The sequence below is a fragment of the Baudoinia panamericana genome (genome assembly GCF_000338955.1).
Source record: "Baudoinia panamericana UAMH 10762 unplaced genomic scaffold BAUCOscaffold_7, whole genome shotgun sequence".
NCBI lineage: Eukaryota > Fungi > Ascomycota > Dothideomycetes > Mycosphaerellales > Teratosphaeriaceae > Baudoinia > Baudoinia panamericana.
In genome coordinates this window covers 830,822-845,775 of record NW_006911263.1, presented here as the reverse complement: position 1 = coordinate 845,775, position 14,954 = coordinate 830,822, and the positions used below count along the sequence as shown (strand labels likewise).

The 14,954-nt window shown below is 53.8% G+C and overlaps 8 protein-coding genes across 8 annotated transcripts; 5 read left to right on the top strand and 3 right to left on the bottom strand.

Annotated features, from left to right (window-relative positions):
• Positions 1 to 32: 32 nt before the first annotated feature.
• BAUCODRAFT_508360 (uncharacterized protein) lies at positions 33 to 2,457 on the bottom strand. Its single transcript, XM_007679033.1, has one exon. The coding sequence runs from the start codon at positions 2,280 to 2,282 to the stop codon at positions 84 to 86; it is 2,199 nt and encodes a 732-aa protein (XP_007677223.1). The 5' UTR covers positions 2,283 to 2,457; the 3' UTR covers positions 33 to 83.
• Positions 2,458 to 3,644: 1,187 nt separating this feature from the next.
• BAUCODRAFT_148761 (uncharacterized protein) lies at positions 3,645 to 4,680 on the top strand (the record flags this gene model as incomplete). Its single annotated transcript, XM_007679032.1, has 2 exons — positions 3,645 to 3,756; positions 3,809 to 4,680. The coding sequence occupies 2 exons, from the start codon at positions 3,645 to 3,647 to the stop codon at positions 4,678 to 4,680; spliced, it is 984 nt and encodes a 327-aa protein (XP_007677222.1).
• Positions 4,681 to 5,598: 918 nt separating this feature from the next.
• BAUCODRAFT_43592 (uncharacterized protein) lies at positions 5,599 to 6,265 on the top strand (the record flags this gene model as incomplete). Its single annotated transcript, XM_007678699.1, has 2 exons — positions 5,599 to 5,722; positions 5,772 to 6,265. Coding segments are annotated over 2 exons (618 nt in total), but the record flags the coding sequence as incomplete, so codon positions are not given.
• Positions 6,266 to 7,488: 1,223 nt separating this feature from the next.
• BAUCODRAFT_508776 (uncharacterized protein) lies at positions 7,489 to 9,466 on the top strand. The gene has a single exon (XM_007679031.1). It carries the CDS (start codon positions 7,675 to 7,677, stop codon positions 9,244 to 9,246), a length of 1,572 nt encoding a protein of 523 aa, XP_007677221.1. The 5' UTR covers positions 7,489 to 7,674; the 3' UTR covers positions 9,247 to 9,466.
• BAUCODRAFT_508777 (uncharacterized protein) lies at positions 9,467 to 10,471 on the top strand. The gene is made up of 2 exons (XM_007679030.1): positions 9,467 to 9,838; positions 9,894 to 10,471. The coding sequence occupies exons 1-2, from the start codon at positions 9,686 to 9,688 to the stop codon at positions 10,428 to 10,430; spliced, it is 690 nt and encodes a 229-aa protein (XP_007677220.1). The 5' UTR covers positions 9,467 to 9,685; the 3' UTR covers positions 10,431 to 10,471.
• BAUCODRAFT_508368 (uncharacterized protein) lies at positions 10,472 to 11,473 on the bottom strand. The gene has a single exon (XM_007679029.1). The coding sequence runs from the start codon at positions 11,409 to 11,411 to the stop codon at positions 10,512 to 10,514; it is 900 nt and encodes a 299-aa protein (XP_007677219.1). The 5' UTR covers positions 11,412 to 11,473; the 3' UTR covers positions 10,472 to 10,511.
• Positions 11,474 to 11,664: 191 nt separating this feature from the next.
• On the bottom strand, positions 11,665 to 12,807 carry BAUCODRAFT_34662 (uncharacterized protein). Its single transcript, XM_007678635.1, has 3 exons — positions 12,521 to 12,807; positions 12,297 to 12,462; positions 11,665 to 12,235 (listed from the first exon to the last, which is right to left on the bottom strand). Exons 1-3 carry the CDS (start codon positions 12,698 to 12,700, stop codon positions 12,162 to 12,164), a joined length of 420 nt encoding a protein of 139 aa, XP_007676825.1. The 5' UTR covers positions 12,701 to 12,807; the 3' UTR covers positions 11,665 to 12,161.
• A 1,506-nt stretch (positions 12,808 to 14,313) lies between these two features.
• BAUCODRAFT_34660 (uncharacterized protein) lies at positions 14,314 to 14,933 on the top strand. The gene has a single exon (XM_007678634.1). The coding sequence runs from the start codon at positions 14,321 to 14,323 to the stop codon at positions 14,498 to 14,500; it is 180 nt and encodes a 59-aa protein (XP_007676824.1). The 5' UTR covers positions 14,314 to 14,320; the 3' UTR covers positions 14,501 to 14,933.
• Positions 14,934 to 14,954: the final 21 nt, after the last annotated feature.

The following is a 14,954-nucleotide window of genomic DNA, read 5'->3' as shown; positions in this document are numbered from 1 at the left end:
TGATTCATTTCGTATGGTTTCGCCATCTATACTTCAAACAGCATCGCTATGCTGCTAAACATCCAAACACGCTACGAACGCTATCAATAACCACGCCCGAGACCAACGTCTGGTAGTGTCGGCTCCCGATCCGGGCTTCGGCTGACACTCCTTTCCGTCCGCCGGCCCATGCTCGCAGCGCTGGACATGAGACGCGTGTCGTCCCCTTCCCTTGCAAAGCGCGAAGGCCGGCCCAAGTCAAGCTCTGAGCTCGGTGCAGGCGACTGTGCCCGCGCAGGCACAGGGCCATACCGACCCTTATTGTCGCCGAATGGTGCTCCTGCCACCATTGGTGCCTTGTATGCAGTACTGCCCTTGTTCTGCATCGGCTCCAGCGGCGTCAAGTTGTCTAGATCTCTCTCGAGCTTAAGCTTTTCCCGCTCCTTCCTGGCTCTTCTATGTGGGTTCTCTCGAATGCAGTTGACTAACGCATTGACCACGAGTAAGATGGCAAGCAGTGCAGTCAGCACGCATTGTGTGACAACCAGCACAATGCCGGTAATCGTCTTCGTTGTCTGACTGATGCCAAGCTCCTCCACGAAAACCAAAATGCAGCCAACAGAGATGACACGGACAATCTGGACGAGAATGTTGATCCACTGTCCGCTCATCATTTGGAATGGTCGCGTCCACAGTAGCAGCCCAAGCATCAGCGATTCCACGATAAGCTGGCCCGCTGACTGTATGAGACCGTGTCCGTTGGCGCCCGCAATGATGCAGCCCTTGGCAAATCCGTACACGATCACTGGGACAAACAACCACCAGTAGCGCTTCTTGTAGTTCTCGTAGAAAATGTTGTACTTGATCCATGTCTCTTTCTCTTCGTAGAGCTTGCCAGCGTCGCCCTCCAGCTTCTTGTACTCCTTCGCTTTGCTGTGTATTTGCCACGTGTACCACGCTAGCACGAGTGTAAAGAGACCTAAAGTGATTCCTGCGAGCACTTTGGCGGCCCAGGAGTCGCCGTTCGTGAACTGGTAGATGCAATAGAGCGTCCAGACCCCGTAGAGCAGCAGAATCAGGCTTGTGAGCGACTTGGCCAGTCTCCACCAATATCGCTTACGCCAGCTTTCCATGGATCTCGGAATATTGCCGAACATACTCCAGGCCTCCAGGATGGCTTTGAGCAACAGAATGAAGACAATGATCACGGCCACAATGATAGCCCAGATCAGCAAAAGTGTCATGAAAGTGTTGGCTTCCGGTATCTCGAGCTGTTCCGAGTAGGCCTCAATGCCGCTGACGAAGTGGTCGGCCTTGCTGTATAATGAGGGAGACGAAGAGCTCTCACCACTGCCACCGACATCCGTAGATGTGCCATTCACTGTAACAGTGGAGCCGTCTCTTGCCCACAGCATGATGGAGCTGACTGCACGTCTTGCCATCCGCGCACTTGTGGTCGCGCCATTCTGAAACACCAGTGTCGCGTTGTTGTCAAGATATTGATAGCTGTCTTCAGTCAAATTGCCGCCAGTCTTGGCGCGGAAGTTGTCGATTGCAACTTGCATCGAGCCCCAAGGTACAAGACCCGTGGAGAATGCGAAGTTGGCCGTGAAGCTTCGGTAGACACTCGGATACGGAACACTGAGCATACCGTTGGTAGCCATACTCTGGAACCAGCCAATTACTTCGCCGAACGTTGGTGATGGTGTTGATGCGCCTGGATGACCGCCTGCTGCCAGAGCCGAAAGAGCCGATAAGACCAGCGCGGCTGCGGCCATGCCTACCGCAGCGTATGATATTGCTGCTATATGGAGGGTTTGACCGTTGCCCACCATGGATTCTATGCATGCAACATCCTCCCCACCGTCTCCTTGCAAGGTCATCTTCACCGTGCTGTCCAGATTCGGTATAGAAAATGCTATCGACGGTATCTTGTCCGCATATTCTTGTGGTATCGTTTGCTGTCCATGGCTGGCGAAGCTCGCTGCTGGTACTGGACACATTTCCGCCATACCTGTATCGCATGGGTTGAAAGTGTTGGTGTAGACCTGCTGTCCGTACGCACTAACGATCATAGTTGCAGTGACATTTTGGACAGTGTTGCTCGAGCCCGCAACATCGAAGTTCACAATCCTCGTGTCTTTATTGTACGTGACGTTAAGTTTGGTGACTTGTACTGTTGCATTGTTCTGACATATCGTGAAGCCGCTTGTGCTGAGAATGTTCCCACCTAGTACACTGACGGGCAGCAATCCGAGTAACAGAAATGATAAGAATCGAGCTGTCCCTCGGGAGAACGCCATGGTCGCGTGACCAGCTCGGCCGTGAGGAACTGGCCAGGTCCCGGGTCGTAACACACAACCAAGAGAATTGCGGATTCAGGAATGCGTTGGAAGACGGACGGAGAAGTGGACGCTGAACGAGTGTAGACCGCGATCGCAGTATGGCTCACCAACTGTTTCGGATTGATGAGATACCCTAGAGGACGGAATCAATACGCTTCCTCGACAGTGTTAACGAAAGACTTTGCTCGAGCGAGAGTGTATGGAGATCAAGCAATTCAAGAAGGACCAAGTAAAAGCAGAGATAGGACGCGAATAGCACGGTAGAAAACACTGCTGATGTAACTGTACAAATACGAAGGGTACCATGCATGATAGCGCAGTGGCTTCACCAACGTCTTCGGGAGCCACGCAAGTCGTGCAGGCTACCATGCCTAGTCGAGTTAGGGCTTTCGTTGAGCCTATCGCTATTTTGGAGAAGGGTCTCACGAGGATCTTCGTCGGCACTGACTCTCACACTCGACAATGTATGCGCAGAGACTTGTATGACACGGTGGTGTTATGTGTGCTCTGAGCAGACTCAGCGACGGCAATGCACGAATCTCTTGTCAGCTGGCATGGTGCTCCCTCAGCATGTGTGAGTGCTCACGAAAACTTTAACCGTGCTCAGGCGGCGCGCCGGATGTTCGCGAAGGCTTGTGGCTGAGCAAGCGGTCCGTCATGCTTGAGCAGCTTGACCAGAGCTTGCTGCGGCATTTCGACACAGTTGTTAAGAGAGGGTAGAGTGTAACGCTTCGGTCGATGCGTAATTGGAGATATACTGACGAACGCTTAGCGGGTATGACCGTCGCACGAGTGTTGGTCCGATCATGGTGTCTGTTTGTGAGGTCGAGTGCGTTGGGCTGTCATGCGGTGGTTCGTAGGAGCGGGGTGTCGTTTGGAAGTGAGACGCACACCCGCTCACCCACACCGATCCGCTGTGCAGGAAAGCTGGGCGTGTTTCATGGTTGCAGCTTGCATCGATGGAAATGGTGTCGAGTTCTTTTGCCGGCGGCCAGCCGAATCGGCGGGTCAGAGGCAGAAGAACAAGCTCTGCCACTACCCCCTTCCACCACGCTTCTGCGTCGCCCGCCTGGACCGAGGGACCTGGTTGGCCGCAAGACTAGCCTCAGGGATGATATCATGCCTACGACGTGTTTGACCGTCCGTGCCCCCTAACTCCTGCTTACTTTGTCGGAGGAAGTGTGTATACGTTTCGCCGAGCATAAAGTTCCAGGTAGGCGCAATTTGCACGCGAACTGGCGCACACGAGCTCCCCTCCTTGGAGAGAATCTCCGCCACCGCACACAAAATCGCAGGTTGCTCACCTTGCGCAGCGGCACAATGCGTCTCTGGGGTATTGCAGATATTCATCTGTCGTTCAAAAGTAATCGAGAGGAGTGGGGCAAGCTTCAATCCAAAGGGCCAGATGACGGCTTGATCCTTGCTGGAGACGGTATGCATGTGCATCAGAACAACCCCTTGTACATAGTAGCTGATTAATGCAGTGGGTGAAACCATTGAGACTCTTAACGAGGCATTCAGGGTCGCGAAGCTGAAGTTCAAGCATGTCTTCTGGGTCCCCGGCAACCATGAGCTGTACACTTCAAAGTCCGCAAAGGAGAATGAAATGCACCTTCGGGGCGAGGCCAAGTACATGGCTTGCATCAAGGCCGCCAAACAGCACGGCGTGCTCACTCCCGAGGACGACTATATGACCTGGGTTTACGAAGACGATGAAGGCTACCAAGTGGCGGCCGTCATCTGCCCCATCTTCACACTCTACGACTACAGCTTTCGACCAGCAAATGTCACGCGAGAGGGCGCGTTGGACTGGGCGATGGAAGAGGGCATCAAGGCTACTGACGAGACTCTGTTACATTCTGACCCTTACGAGACCCGCGATGAGTGGTGCCATCGCCTTGTGTCTGAAACAGAGACCAAATTGCAGAAGGCCGCGGAGCTGGGCTTCCCACTCGTCATCATTAACCATTGGCCATTGCGAGAAGATACTATTTTTATTCCGCGTGTGCCACGCTTCAGCTTGTGGTGTGGCACGAAGAAGACAGAAGACTGGCACCTGAAATACCATGCCAAAGTGATCGTAACCGGCCATCTTCACGTCCGCCGTACTGACTGGATTGACGGTGTGCGCTTCGAGGAAGTTAGCCTTGGCTATCCGCGGCAATGGCAGGAAGCCAAAGACGAAGGCCACAACGTCAACACTCTGCTTCGCGAGATCCTACCTGGCCCGCCGCCCCCGAAGAAAGGACAGGAGCCCACGACAGTTTGGCGAGGTCGAGGCAGAGGATGGTCTTTGTCTCACGGAATGGAGCCACCCCTCATCCCATCTAGTCCAACTGCGCGGATAGGACTGTGATGTAAGCAGAGTGGCTCATAGAAGCCCGACTCACAGTCGTGGCCGGCTTCCCAATCACAGCAACAAACATGGGGCTGCGACATCTCTAAACACAGATTACACCAGAAAGATTCGAAGCTGTTTGCATCCGGCCAGTCGTCGATACTCACAAATTTGGGCCGGTTCGGGCGCAGAGCTGTCGTCTTGTCGCTGTTGCCAGCAGGACTTGTCGGGACTCACCGCGTTGGTTGTCAGCATGCGACACGCCCCCGCTAGCCTCTAGCAGCTGTTCGTCGGCAGTGAGCAGGAAGCTCACTGGGATAGGTTACGAGCCACTCCACGAATTACTCCGTCCGCATCGCCCACGCAACTTGCAGCAGCAACTAGCAATACATTGCCGCCGGCATGGACCGAGATTTTGCCTGCTGTCGATATATAGCCTCATTACCAAGTTCGCCGAAGAGGCGCACCAATCGTCATTATACGCGACGGACGCCACGCTTTACCCGAGCGTAGTTGCTTTCAACTGAACGCAATGATACCCTGCGACCGCATCATTTTGGACGGTGGTTAACTTGGGCTTGTGGTGTTGTGCTTGCTTAAATGCTGCACATGCGAAGTAGAAAGTATGGACTTGGAAGCTCTTGGTGTACGCTAGTGGAAGTGCTATACCTAAGGATGTATGCCATTGCAACGTGGTAGCTCAACCTCCTGGGTGCGTGGGCTAGTATACGTCGCCATGGAACACACCTTTAAGTCGCAACTGTGTAGTTTCTGCACTGCAACTGGCGCGTGGAGCTCGGGCCACTTTGCACGTAGACCCTAGAATTCGGTACCTGGTCACCATCATAAACCCACGCGCTGCTCGCTTTTATAGAAACACAGCATATCTGTACAAACGGACGAGGGTGCGCAATGTTGTCCCAAGTACAGGCCACCTATCAAAGCATTGAGCAAAGCTTGCAACAACTTGTAGATTCTATCGCGGCCTACAACCCTTCCGTGAGCGCAGCAGATGAGCTCGTTGCGGCTGATGATACGCTCGATGCGGGCCTCGTAAAGTGTCCGTTTCCTGTGGTAGCCGAAGGTTCAGTAACGTTAACGGATAATAGTGGCCGAGCACCAGCGCAATGTCCTGCGTATTGGCGAGCTCAAGCGCATCGCACATACCAATGATGAGCGAATCAAAGGCCATTTCAGGGCAATCGCACAACTACGCAAGGAAATGACGTCTATTCCTACAACTGATGATGCTGGTACGAACCACAACGTAAGCGTTGACGAGCTGCTGGAATATGCTCGCTTCATCTCGCCAACTACCGTGCCTCCAACCTTCCGCAGGCAGGACGTGGCTTTGCCGGCAGTGAAGCCGGACATGGACGCTCAAATGAGCAATGGCATATCCACTCCTCCCGCTGTACCGGCAAACGACATGAGCTCTCCGTACATCAAGTCTTCCGCCCTGGTCGACCAAGCAATAACCGAGACCGACAAAGCCTGGCTTAACCCTGTACAAGGTCTGCCATTCGAGCCTTGGCCTTCTCATGCAATTATCGCAAGTGGCGCGTTAGCGGATATTCAGCGGATGATGGAGCAAGGTAGGGATCCAGGCAGTGTATTGAGTGCCGAAGAGCAATTGGAAGCTGAGCGGAGGAGGAAGGAGGAGGAAGAGAGGGAGCGACTTGAGGAGGAAGAAAGAGCGCGGCGGCGCATGAGTATGTTCGACGCACGCCAGAGGACAAGAGAAGAGGTGGACGATGTGTTCGACCCAGATGCCTGAGATAATAGGCGAAGACCGCACGCGAGGGCCGTTGCCCACATAGTAACTCCCGAAAGAGCGATTATGATGCAGGCTACGTCCACGAGAAGGCTTGCGGAGGTTCTACCCAGGACAATAGCGAGGTGCACACGATCAGCAAGACTACAGACACGATGGCAAGGTGACTAATCCGGGGGGAGTGGGTACTACAAGGCCGGCCAAGGATGCCTTGGTCAGGATGATCACAATGAGAACGGCACTCTCACAAGCCCAGGATGGATCGACCCACGCGTACATGAGGTAACAGGTGGGCGTGTGCGAGGGCAACACACCCCTTGAACGAAGATGTCACGGCATCTGATCATCTCCTGGCTGCCCTCAGCGATGATCATTTACTTGGAGATGACCGGCTTCCTTAGCCAATTCTCACTCGACCGAGCGAGGCAGGTGGTGGTGTCTGCCAATATCAAAACCACAGGCTCAAGTGCAATAAGTAAACCGTGCCGAGAGAATGGTTCGACGGTACCTCTCCGATCCGTTACCGTACTGTATTTCCACATTGCTCGGTAGTGTTGTCCGTTGCCAACGTAGAAGCGAACGCCACTCGCCACGTCAGGCTGTCAATCATGTCAAGTTCGTACAGACTTGTCTGCATTTGGTAGCAGTGGCGCTGGCCAATCCCATTTCGGCGGTCGGATCATGGCCTGTGCGGGTATATCCCTGCTATACAAGTCTCCATCCGCCGCTCTATCTTTGCACGCAATCTTATACGCGCAACTTCACCAATCTCTCCGCAAGCGAAGTGGATATCATGGCGTTCGGACGCACCCTGCACGGCGATCTGCCTTCACGAGAACCACACGCCGCCGCAGGTCTCCCTTAAGAGAGCATCTGAAACGTGCAGGGGCTTGGTGTCACGCTGAAGCAACACCGCCATCCAACCCACACCGTTGCCACCCTCGCTTTCGGCACGTAGGGCTATCGTTGCATATACTCCGATCTACTAAGTTATCCGTGTGTTGTCCCTCACTTCCCAAGATCAGAGCGCTTCATCTCGTTTCGATTCCGCTCTCTCCGCGTACAATGGCACATGTACGCGCCGTGTCTCGCATTTCACACTTCCATTGTTGACTTTGAATCTTGAATTTGAAACTTACTTGCTGGTGCGTGTAAGACCACGATCGTTACTTCCCACAGGCTGTGTAGGCGCTTGGGTTCAGGGCAGGCATGGGTGCATTAATCGCCATCACGACAAAATGAGCATACAACAAAACAATGACAGACGACATCTGCACGCGCGTGATGGACCATACTTCCCAGCGTCACCTTTCGCCGCGTTCTGGTCGGCCTTTACGTCCGAATTTGGCCAAGAATTCGCAACAGATAGCGGTGCGGCTTCTACAAAACCCGGCAGCTCTTTGCCCGCAGCGCAGATGACAGTGACTACGACCGCGGTGGTGACGATCCCACTGACCACGGTGACGATCCGGTCGACCCTCCTCGAGACTTCATTCGTCACCGTACCATATACGACGGGGATCGTGCAACCCGCTTCGACTTCATCTGGTAATCTACCGAGTGCATCTCCACTTCCAAGTTCGATAGTCATGACTGGGTCTTCAGCAGGGTTATCTTCTTCATCGTCCATTACAAGCGGGCAGTCCACAATTCCCACCGTTGTCACGGAAAGCAGTCATTCTGTGCCGCTTACTGGTTCGATTACACTGTCATTGCAGACAGAGCAGCCGATGGTGACGCCTTCAGCTACGGCACAAGGGGTCACGCATAGGTACGAGACGATGCACAAACACGCCATTATCGGCGGGTTGTGTGGCACAGTCGCTGGCCTTGTAGTGTTAGGACTTTTAGTATTCTTCTGGTTAACGCGGAGACGGCGACAACAACAGCGAGAAGGCGACACCGCGAGCGACGCGGCTTCAGGATCTCCGGAAGGCTCTTTCACCGAGAAAGGCTTGCGACCATCGATCGTTCGAAAATGGACTGAACTCACAGGAAAAGGCACTCCTAAGCAGCCGCCGGAACCGGGGTCCACCTCACCGGTTACTGTCGACGAGGAACATCACATCATTCGGATGTCGGTGCAGCACTGGCCACGGCCATATGCCCGAGGGCATGGGGAAGGCTTTAGAGAGTCTGTTGGTCCCGGCCAATTGCGCGTGATGAATCCAGATCAGTCACGACCGCAGACGCCTCGGATGTCTTCGGACACAGCTGGAAGCTTCCTACGGAGGCAACGGTCTGCACTAGCGGCAGTGCTACTTCACGGTAACCGCTCGAAGCCGAGCTTGCATTCGAAAAGGGACAGCATACCGAGCATACCGCAAATCCCAGAGATCCAGATCGACCCGGCGCTTTCACAGGAGTGCATTCCAGCGAACATACAGACACCGTCATTCAGATCTTATCCGTCGGCATCATCACTGCCGGTAGTGCGGCAGCAGCCTCCAGAGGATCCGTTCTTGACACCACCAGAGGAGAGCACGGAGGTGCAGGCTCAGCCAAGAAAAAAAAGGCCTGGACTAACACCTATTCAGAGCGCTGCGGGAGCTGCTGGACGGACGTTGAGCAATCTGGGGAGCGCACTAAATCCTTTCCGCGGAAGGTCAAATACAGCAACTAGCGGTCGAGCAGAATCTACGTTCTCGTCGCAGCCATCGATGCGTGAGAGCACGTTTTCTGATCCGTTTGACTTGGACCGACCGAGCATGAGTATTAAAGCAAGCAGTAGCGTACAGGGACGAGGCCGGAGTGTCAGTGAGCTTGAGCGAGGACAGGTACCGTTTCGGGCTGTCTACGACGGGACGTAACGCAACGCTAGCATACAGCAGGAATTTAATGATTGAGTAGCAGTGCGGTAATTCAGACTTTAGCTAAGCGCGAATGGCTCCTTGGTATGTGTTACACTCACCCATTTACAGCCAGATTGCAAAATACGCTTTTGCGAATCTACCTGCGTGAGTGTGAGCATGGGACGAGGTTTCGCAGCGGTCAAAACAATGTCAGGCTTTAGCAATCATACAGGAGGTCTGAACGCTTGCCAGACGTCTATGATCTGCTCCACTGAAAACCGACTGATTTGAAGGCTGGAAAGCACGTGGTAGATCTCGGATGACGTAGTTGGCCAGATCTCCAGCCAGATCTAGCGAAGTCGCGCAGATTGCAGATGCGTTGATAATAAAGCTGGAAGTGCCTTGTACGGTTCGTCCATCATGAAACAGCGCTGCCGCTTGCTTAGATTTGGAAGCTATGGCACCGATACTGCACATCATGCGCCATGGGCAGGGTTATCACTCCGAAGCCGTCAACAAGAATGGTCACGAGATAAGGGACCCGTGGTTGACGCCCAAAGGCGTGGAGCAGTGCCATGAAAGATGCAAGAGCTTCGCAAGACACGACCAAGTGAGCTACGCTACAGTCTCGCATTACAGCCTGAAGCTTACCGTGACCCTTCAAGGTAGAGCTATTGCTCGCATCGCCACTACGCAGGGCGCTCCAGACTTGCGCGCTTTCCTTTGCGCCGGTCCTTGATAAGAGCATCAAGATAATTGCCCTTCCGATGGCCGAAGAAGCTTCCGATGCTCCGTGTGACACAGGGAGCCCGCTAGAAGTGCTGCGCAAGGATTTCCCTCAGCACGTTGATTTCGACCATATCAAATACGGTTGGTTCCATCACGACGGCGAGTATGCCATAGATCCGAAAGCGTTGAATGCTCGTGCAGCAAAGCTCAGAAGATGGATCCGAGACAGGTCAGAGAAGGAAGTCGTGCTTGTCAGTCATGGCTTCTTCAACCACTACATGACGGGTGATGTCAACGAGAAAGGCGAACAAACGACGCCGTGGTGGCAGGAGACTGAGCTGAGAACCTTCACCTTCCTCGAGGATCGTGAGGATGCCATGATTGAGGAGACTGACAAGTCGCTGTTGGGCAGGGGTGCGGTGAAGGATGGTCTCATCATCAACAGGCCAGAGCTGCGTGGCAAAGATCGCTAAACTCCGGCGCACTTTGTCGTAACGCGAGTTCAGGTCATCTTTGGTCGCGAGAAATGATCATCGATTTGAACCGGTCAGACTTCATCCCATATCGCCCATGGGTTCGTCTACCAGGTCATCGTTTGGTTCCCGCGGTTCTTGTGCCTCGTGGAACTGGATCGCATCGTCGATGTAGCTCAGTACGGCACCTACACTATCCTCGTCTTGGACATCGAGCTTCAGGAAAGAGACCAAGCTGAAATCGTCAATGAGCTGCCCAACTGCGCGATTGAGCTTGGTGAAAGCATCACCAGTAAGGACGTCCGATCGGCCAATCGATTCGCCATTGTCGAGGTCATTCTTGTAATCATATACAAGCCCACTCTCTGGCACATCCTGGAGTAGGTTGACGTCAGGCTCGATGTAACGCTTTAGCTCTTTGTGCGCCACCTGCCCTTTAACCTGATCCATCTTGCTGAGAATGTTGACGTGCGGTAACTCCATCATAAGCATAGCGCTCATAGCACTTAGAGTGCCGGCGAAGAACTTGGAGTGATCGACAATAAACGTACTCTCCAGCAGATAGGCTGCACACATGCTGATGTTAAGGCTACCTCGCGTAAGTGCCTTAACTAGATTCGGTACAATAGGTACGTGCGTGTACAGCTCAATCTGTCCCGGCATATCGATGACAATCAAGTACTCGTCGGTGACTGCTTCAAGTGGATCAGTGAGAAAGTCCATGTTGTCGAGTAGAAACTCGAAGCAGTATATTAGGCCGCCGTTCGGGCCGAGATGAAGCTCTTCCATTACATCTTCAAGTGTGATGAGTTCTTTGATATCGATGTCTGGCTCGTAGACAAACTCCTCGGCAGCCGGATCAAGGTTGATATAGAAGCATGACCGTTTCTGCGTGCGAAGATGTTGAATGAGCGCGGAGCAGAACGTTGTTTTGCCCGCGCCGGCGGGCCCCATGACGATGACTCCATACTTCGAACCCATCGTCGCCCGCTCGACACTGCTATTGTGTTAGACTGAGACAGTGCCGCAGCATGATGTTGCCTCTTGAGCTACGAAGATTTATGCGAGGCATATCCTTCGAAGCACAGACTCCAAGCTTAGTAAGCCGATCTTCCACTACAGCATCTTCCGAGGAGCCGTGCCTTTTGCTTCCCTCCTTACACAACTAAATCCGAGACGATGAGCCGGCCTTCACGGCAAACACTTCACCCGCATGGCTTTCAGCCGCGTGGTGTGGATGATGCTGACATGCTCTGGGCCCACTCACCACCTTGAGAGGAGCAATATGAGACCTTCTGATCGGAGAGGTTGTGTTTATGCCATAAGCGCCACGCATGTCATGAAGCAAGACGAGATCCGTGCAAGGAGCTGGCACAGGTGCTGTTCAGCTGTTACTGGTTGCCGAAGACTGCATGAACGTGCCAGCACAAGACGTATTCAATGGACAAAGAGCGAGGGTCAGTTACTCTGAACGTTGCTGCCTTATTTCGAGCGCACAAAGGAGTTCTCGAGCGCCATAGCCGTCTAAACAAGTCTGCTGTGTTATATACTGGCCTGGGAAGAGAAGGCATGCAATAGTATATCTTCATGACACACTGGAGACTGCGCTACTTGTATCAAATTTAGGGCTGCAAGCGTGCTTGGTGGAGTTGGGAAACGGTTGGCAATAATCACTGACGCTGATACTCGGAGCGTATTGGGACAATCGCCGCGCACTGCGTGCTGGTATACCTAGTGGCCGGTATTGTTCGGCTTGATACCACACCTCTGCATGCACGAGGCGAGACCCCAGTTGCTGCCCGTTCCTGCGAAACTGTTAGCGATGTCTCTATCAGGAAACAAGGCTTCTGTCTTCCAATCACGCACCAACAGGCTGAATGTCGGCTGCGGCAATATTTCCCCCAAAGGCAGCGTTGACAAGGTCCGCAGGGAAGCCATTAGTGAAGACGTTGCCAATGTTTTGAGTTCCGGCGTCCTCGGCATTGAGGGCTGACACAAGCTGGGCGTCCTCGCAACCATTGTTGACCATCATCTGCGCTCGACTTCAGCCAAAGCTACTAGCTTGGTATGTACGGACTCGGAAAACTTACGTGCATGCTAGCTTGAGGGAAGATCGTCGCCTTGCCGGGAGTGAGTATCTCGGTGACGAGACGAGCACCGTTCTCCTCAAAAAGATAGGTCGACGTGTTGCCTTTCGTTGCAACCACGTAATTACTAGCTCGGGGGTGATAATGAGGAGGTAGCATGGCACAAGGACCAAGATTGAGCATTGCCACTACTAACAGTCAGCAGACCGATCGAAGAGTTTGCCCCAACAAGGCGCACTTACGTGTCATGCCGTTTCCCTTCGCAGCCGGAAATGTCGCAGCGTTCATGTTGATGACCCCACCAGGAGAGAAGGTATAGTAGGGCTGCTTGGTGAAGTCGAAGAGCCAGTCATCGTTGCTACCAAGGAGGGCCAAACGATCGAGCTGCGTAGCGGCGGTGGTGAGGTTGGCGACAAGCTCCGGATTGCGGGTCACATCGACAGCGAGGACGGACGAGACAGCAAGCAGGAAGCTGCTGGTGATGGTAAGAGCGTGCATATTGATTGCTAAAGCGAGCGTCAAGCGACAGTAGAGAAGCGAATTCACCACAGGAGGCCGAGCAATGGAGTTGGAAGCTCTGAGATATGATCGAGACGAAGGACGAGTGTCTCAGATTGGTGACCGTCTCCTTGGACAAGCCAGGCCTTAAATACTTGCTGCTCCCTCAAACTTGCTTGCAAAGCAGCACAGGCTCGCCCTACCACAACCGCCTACCTACCACCTTAGTGCCCGTACGGCATAGGCTACTCTCGCGCGGTCATCGTTACCTTGTGTTTGCCCTACAAAGTTGACTGGTGTGGATGGCTGCCGAACAAGGACCGGGTCACGAATAGCTTAGATTGGAGCATACTACACTAACCACGGGCCAACACCGCCCCAGCCCGTGCAATAGTCTAGTAGGCATGTCCGCCAAGCATCGTGGAATCCTGCGTGCGATCCTTGCAATTTGCGAATCCGGCAACGCGTAAGAGGTGTCGCGGGGCCTGAACTTATGTGCTTATGACACGACTGTTCGACGTCGAAGCCTGTCGCTGACCGTCAGACCTGTCTGTAAGATTGGGATTGGTGGAAGGCAGTCCGTTCACAAGCGTAGTCCAGATAATGTCGATCAAGCAGCCGATGCGCAGTGCAGGCGGCACCTACCACCTGTCCAGGCAGTAAAGCTAATGACAAAGGGATCAACAAGGCTGACTCGACCACGTTGTTGGCGGCGTCTGCCTTTCGCAATGTGGGTAATGCAACTGTGGCTGCAGCAATAAGCATCCAGTCAGACTGTACGGATCAACAGGTACCACTGCAATCTCAGTGATGCCTAGTCCTGCCGCTGTAGGGTTTCAGGATGAATTATGTCATGTTCCGCCTTCTCAACGGCGACGTTGTGCCGTCAAACTGTCACCCTCCCGACGGTGCCTCGGTCCGCTGCATGGCGGTGAGAAGCCACAGCTTCAGAAGACATGTGCTTGACATCTGCACCCTGCTTATTCCACATACATGGTCAGCGAGTTACTCTCCGCGTAGCTGTGCTCGCACTTCACGGCTCTCCCAAGCGTTGCCGGAGATGGCGAAGATACTGTGGAGTCATTTGGGGGCGAAGCGAGCCCACCATGCTCATGCTCAGCTCAGCCCCCATGCAAAGTGATCCTTTCGCATTTAGAACGGCAAGCAGGCCAACAACCCGCCAAGACAGCACGAGCACGCGTACAGCGCATCAGACTACTGCATAGCTGACTGCAATGTCCGGGCTGAGACAGGTTCGCAATCCCAATCAGTAGGAGTCCGACCTCGCTCGCAGTTCGCCGATAGATGTTCTCCAGGTCAATCGTGCCCAACGTGAGGTTGCCAGTATGCCGATTAGCTGGGACAAGCATCCACCCACAATCCAAAGACTCAAGCGAAGGCTCGGCTAGTGACAGAATAACAACAAGAACGTTCGCTCACGGAGCTGCAGTCCCACCCCTCAAGAACCCCCTACAACAGGCATGACCACATCATCTTCCGCCCCTTCTATCCGCTAAACCGGCAGCCGCCTCGTAGTGTCGCTTCTCCAAAGCCTGTCGAGTCGCCGTCGTCTTCTGGTAAGAAGAAGCCGTCTCGCAACAAGAGGCGGCTGGTGAACAACAATTGCGACCCGGCCGTCGTTTCAGGATTCCGCTCCCTCAACCAACGACCCGCCAAAATCCCCGTACTCTCGCAACCGTCGCGGCTCATCAGCACAACCTTACACCCCACGACAAGCGTTCCTCATGTACTCTGCGAAGTCTGCTCCGGCGTTCCGTATAACACTCACGTCATTGCTACCTCCGCGATCGTGCATTGCGCGCATGCCGTCCGCATCTCGATATCTCTCCGGATAATAGGCGGCGTAGACCACACCACTACGCCGCCGCTTTCTTAGTCCACGATACCGGTGGATTTCCAAGTCAAGGGAATCCTGTCG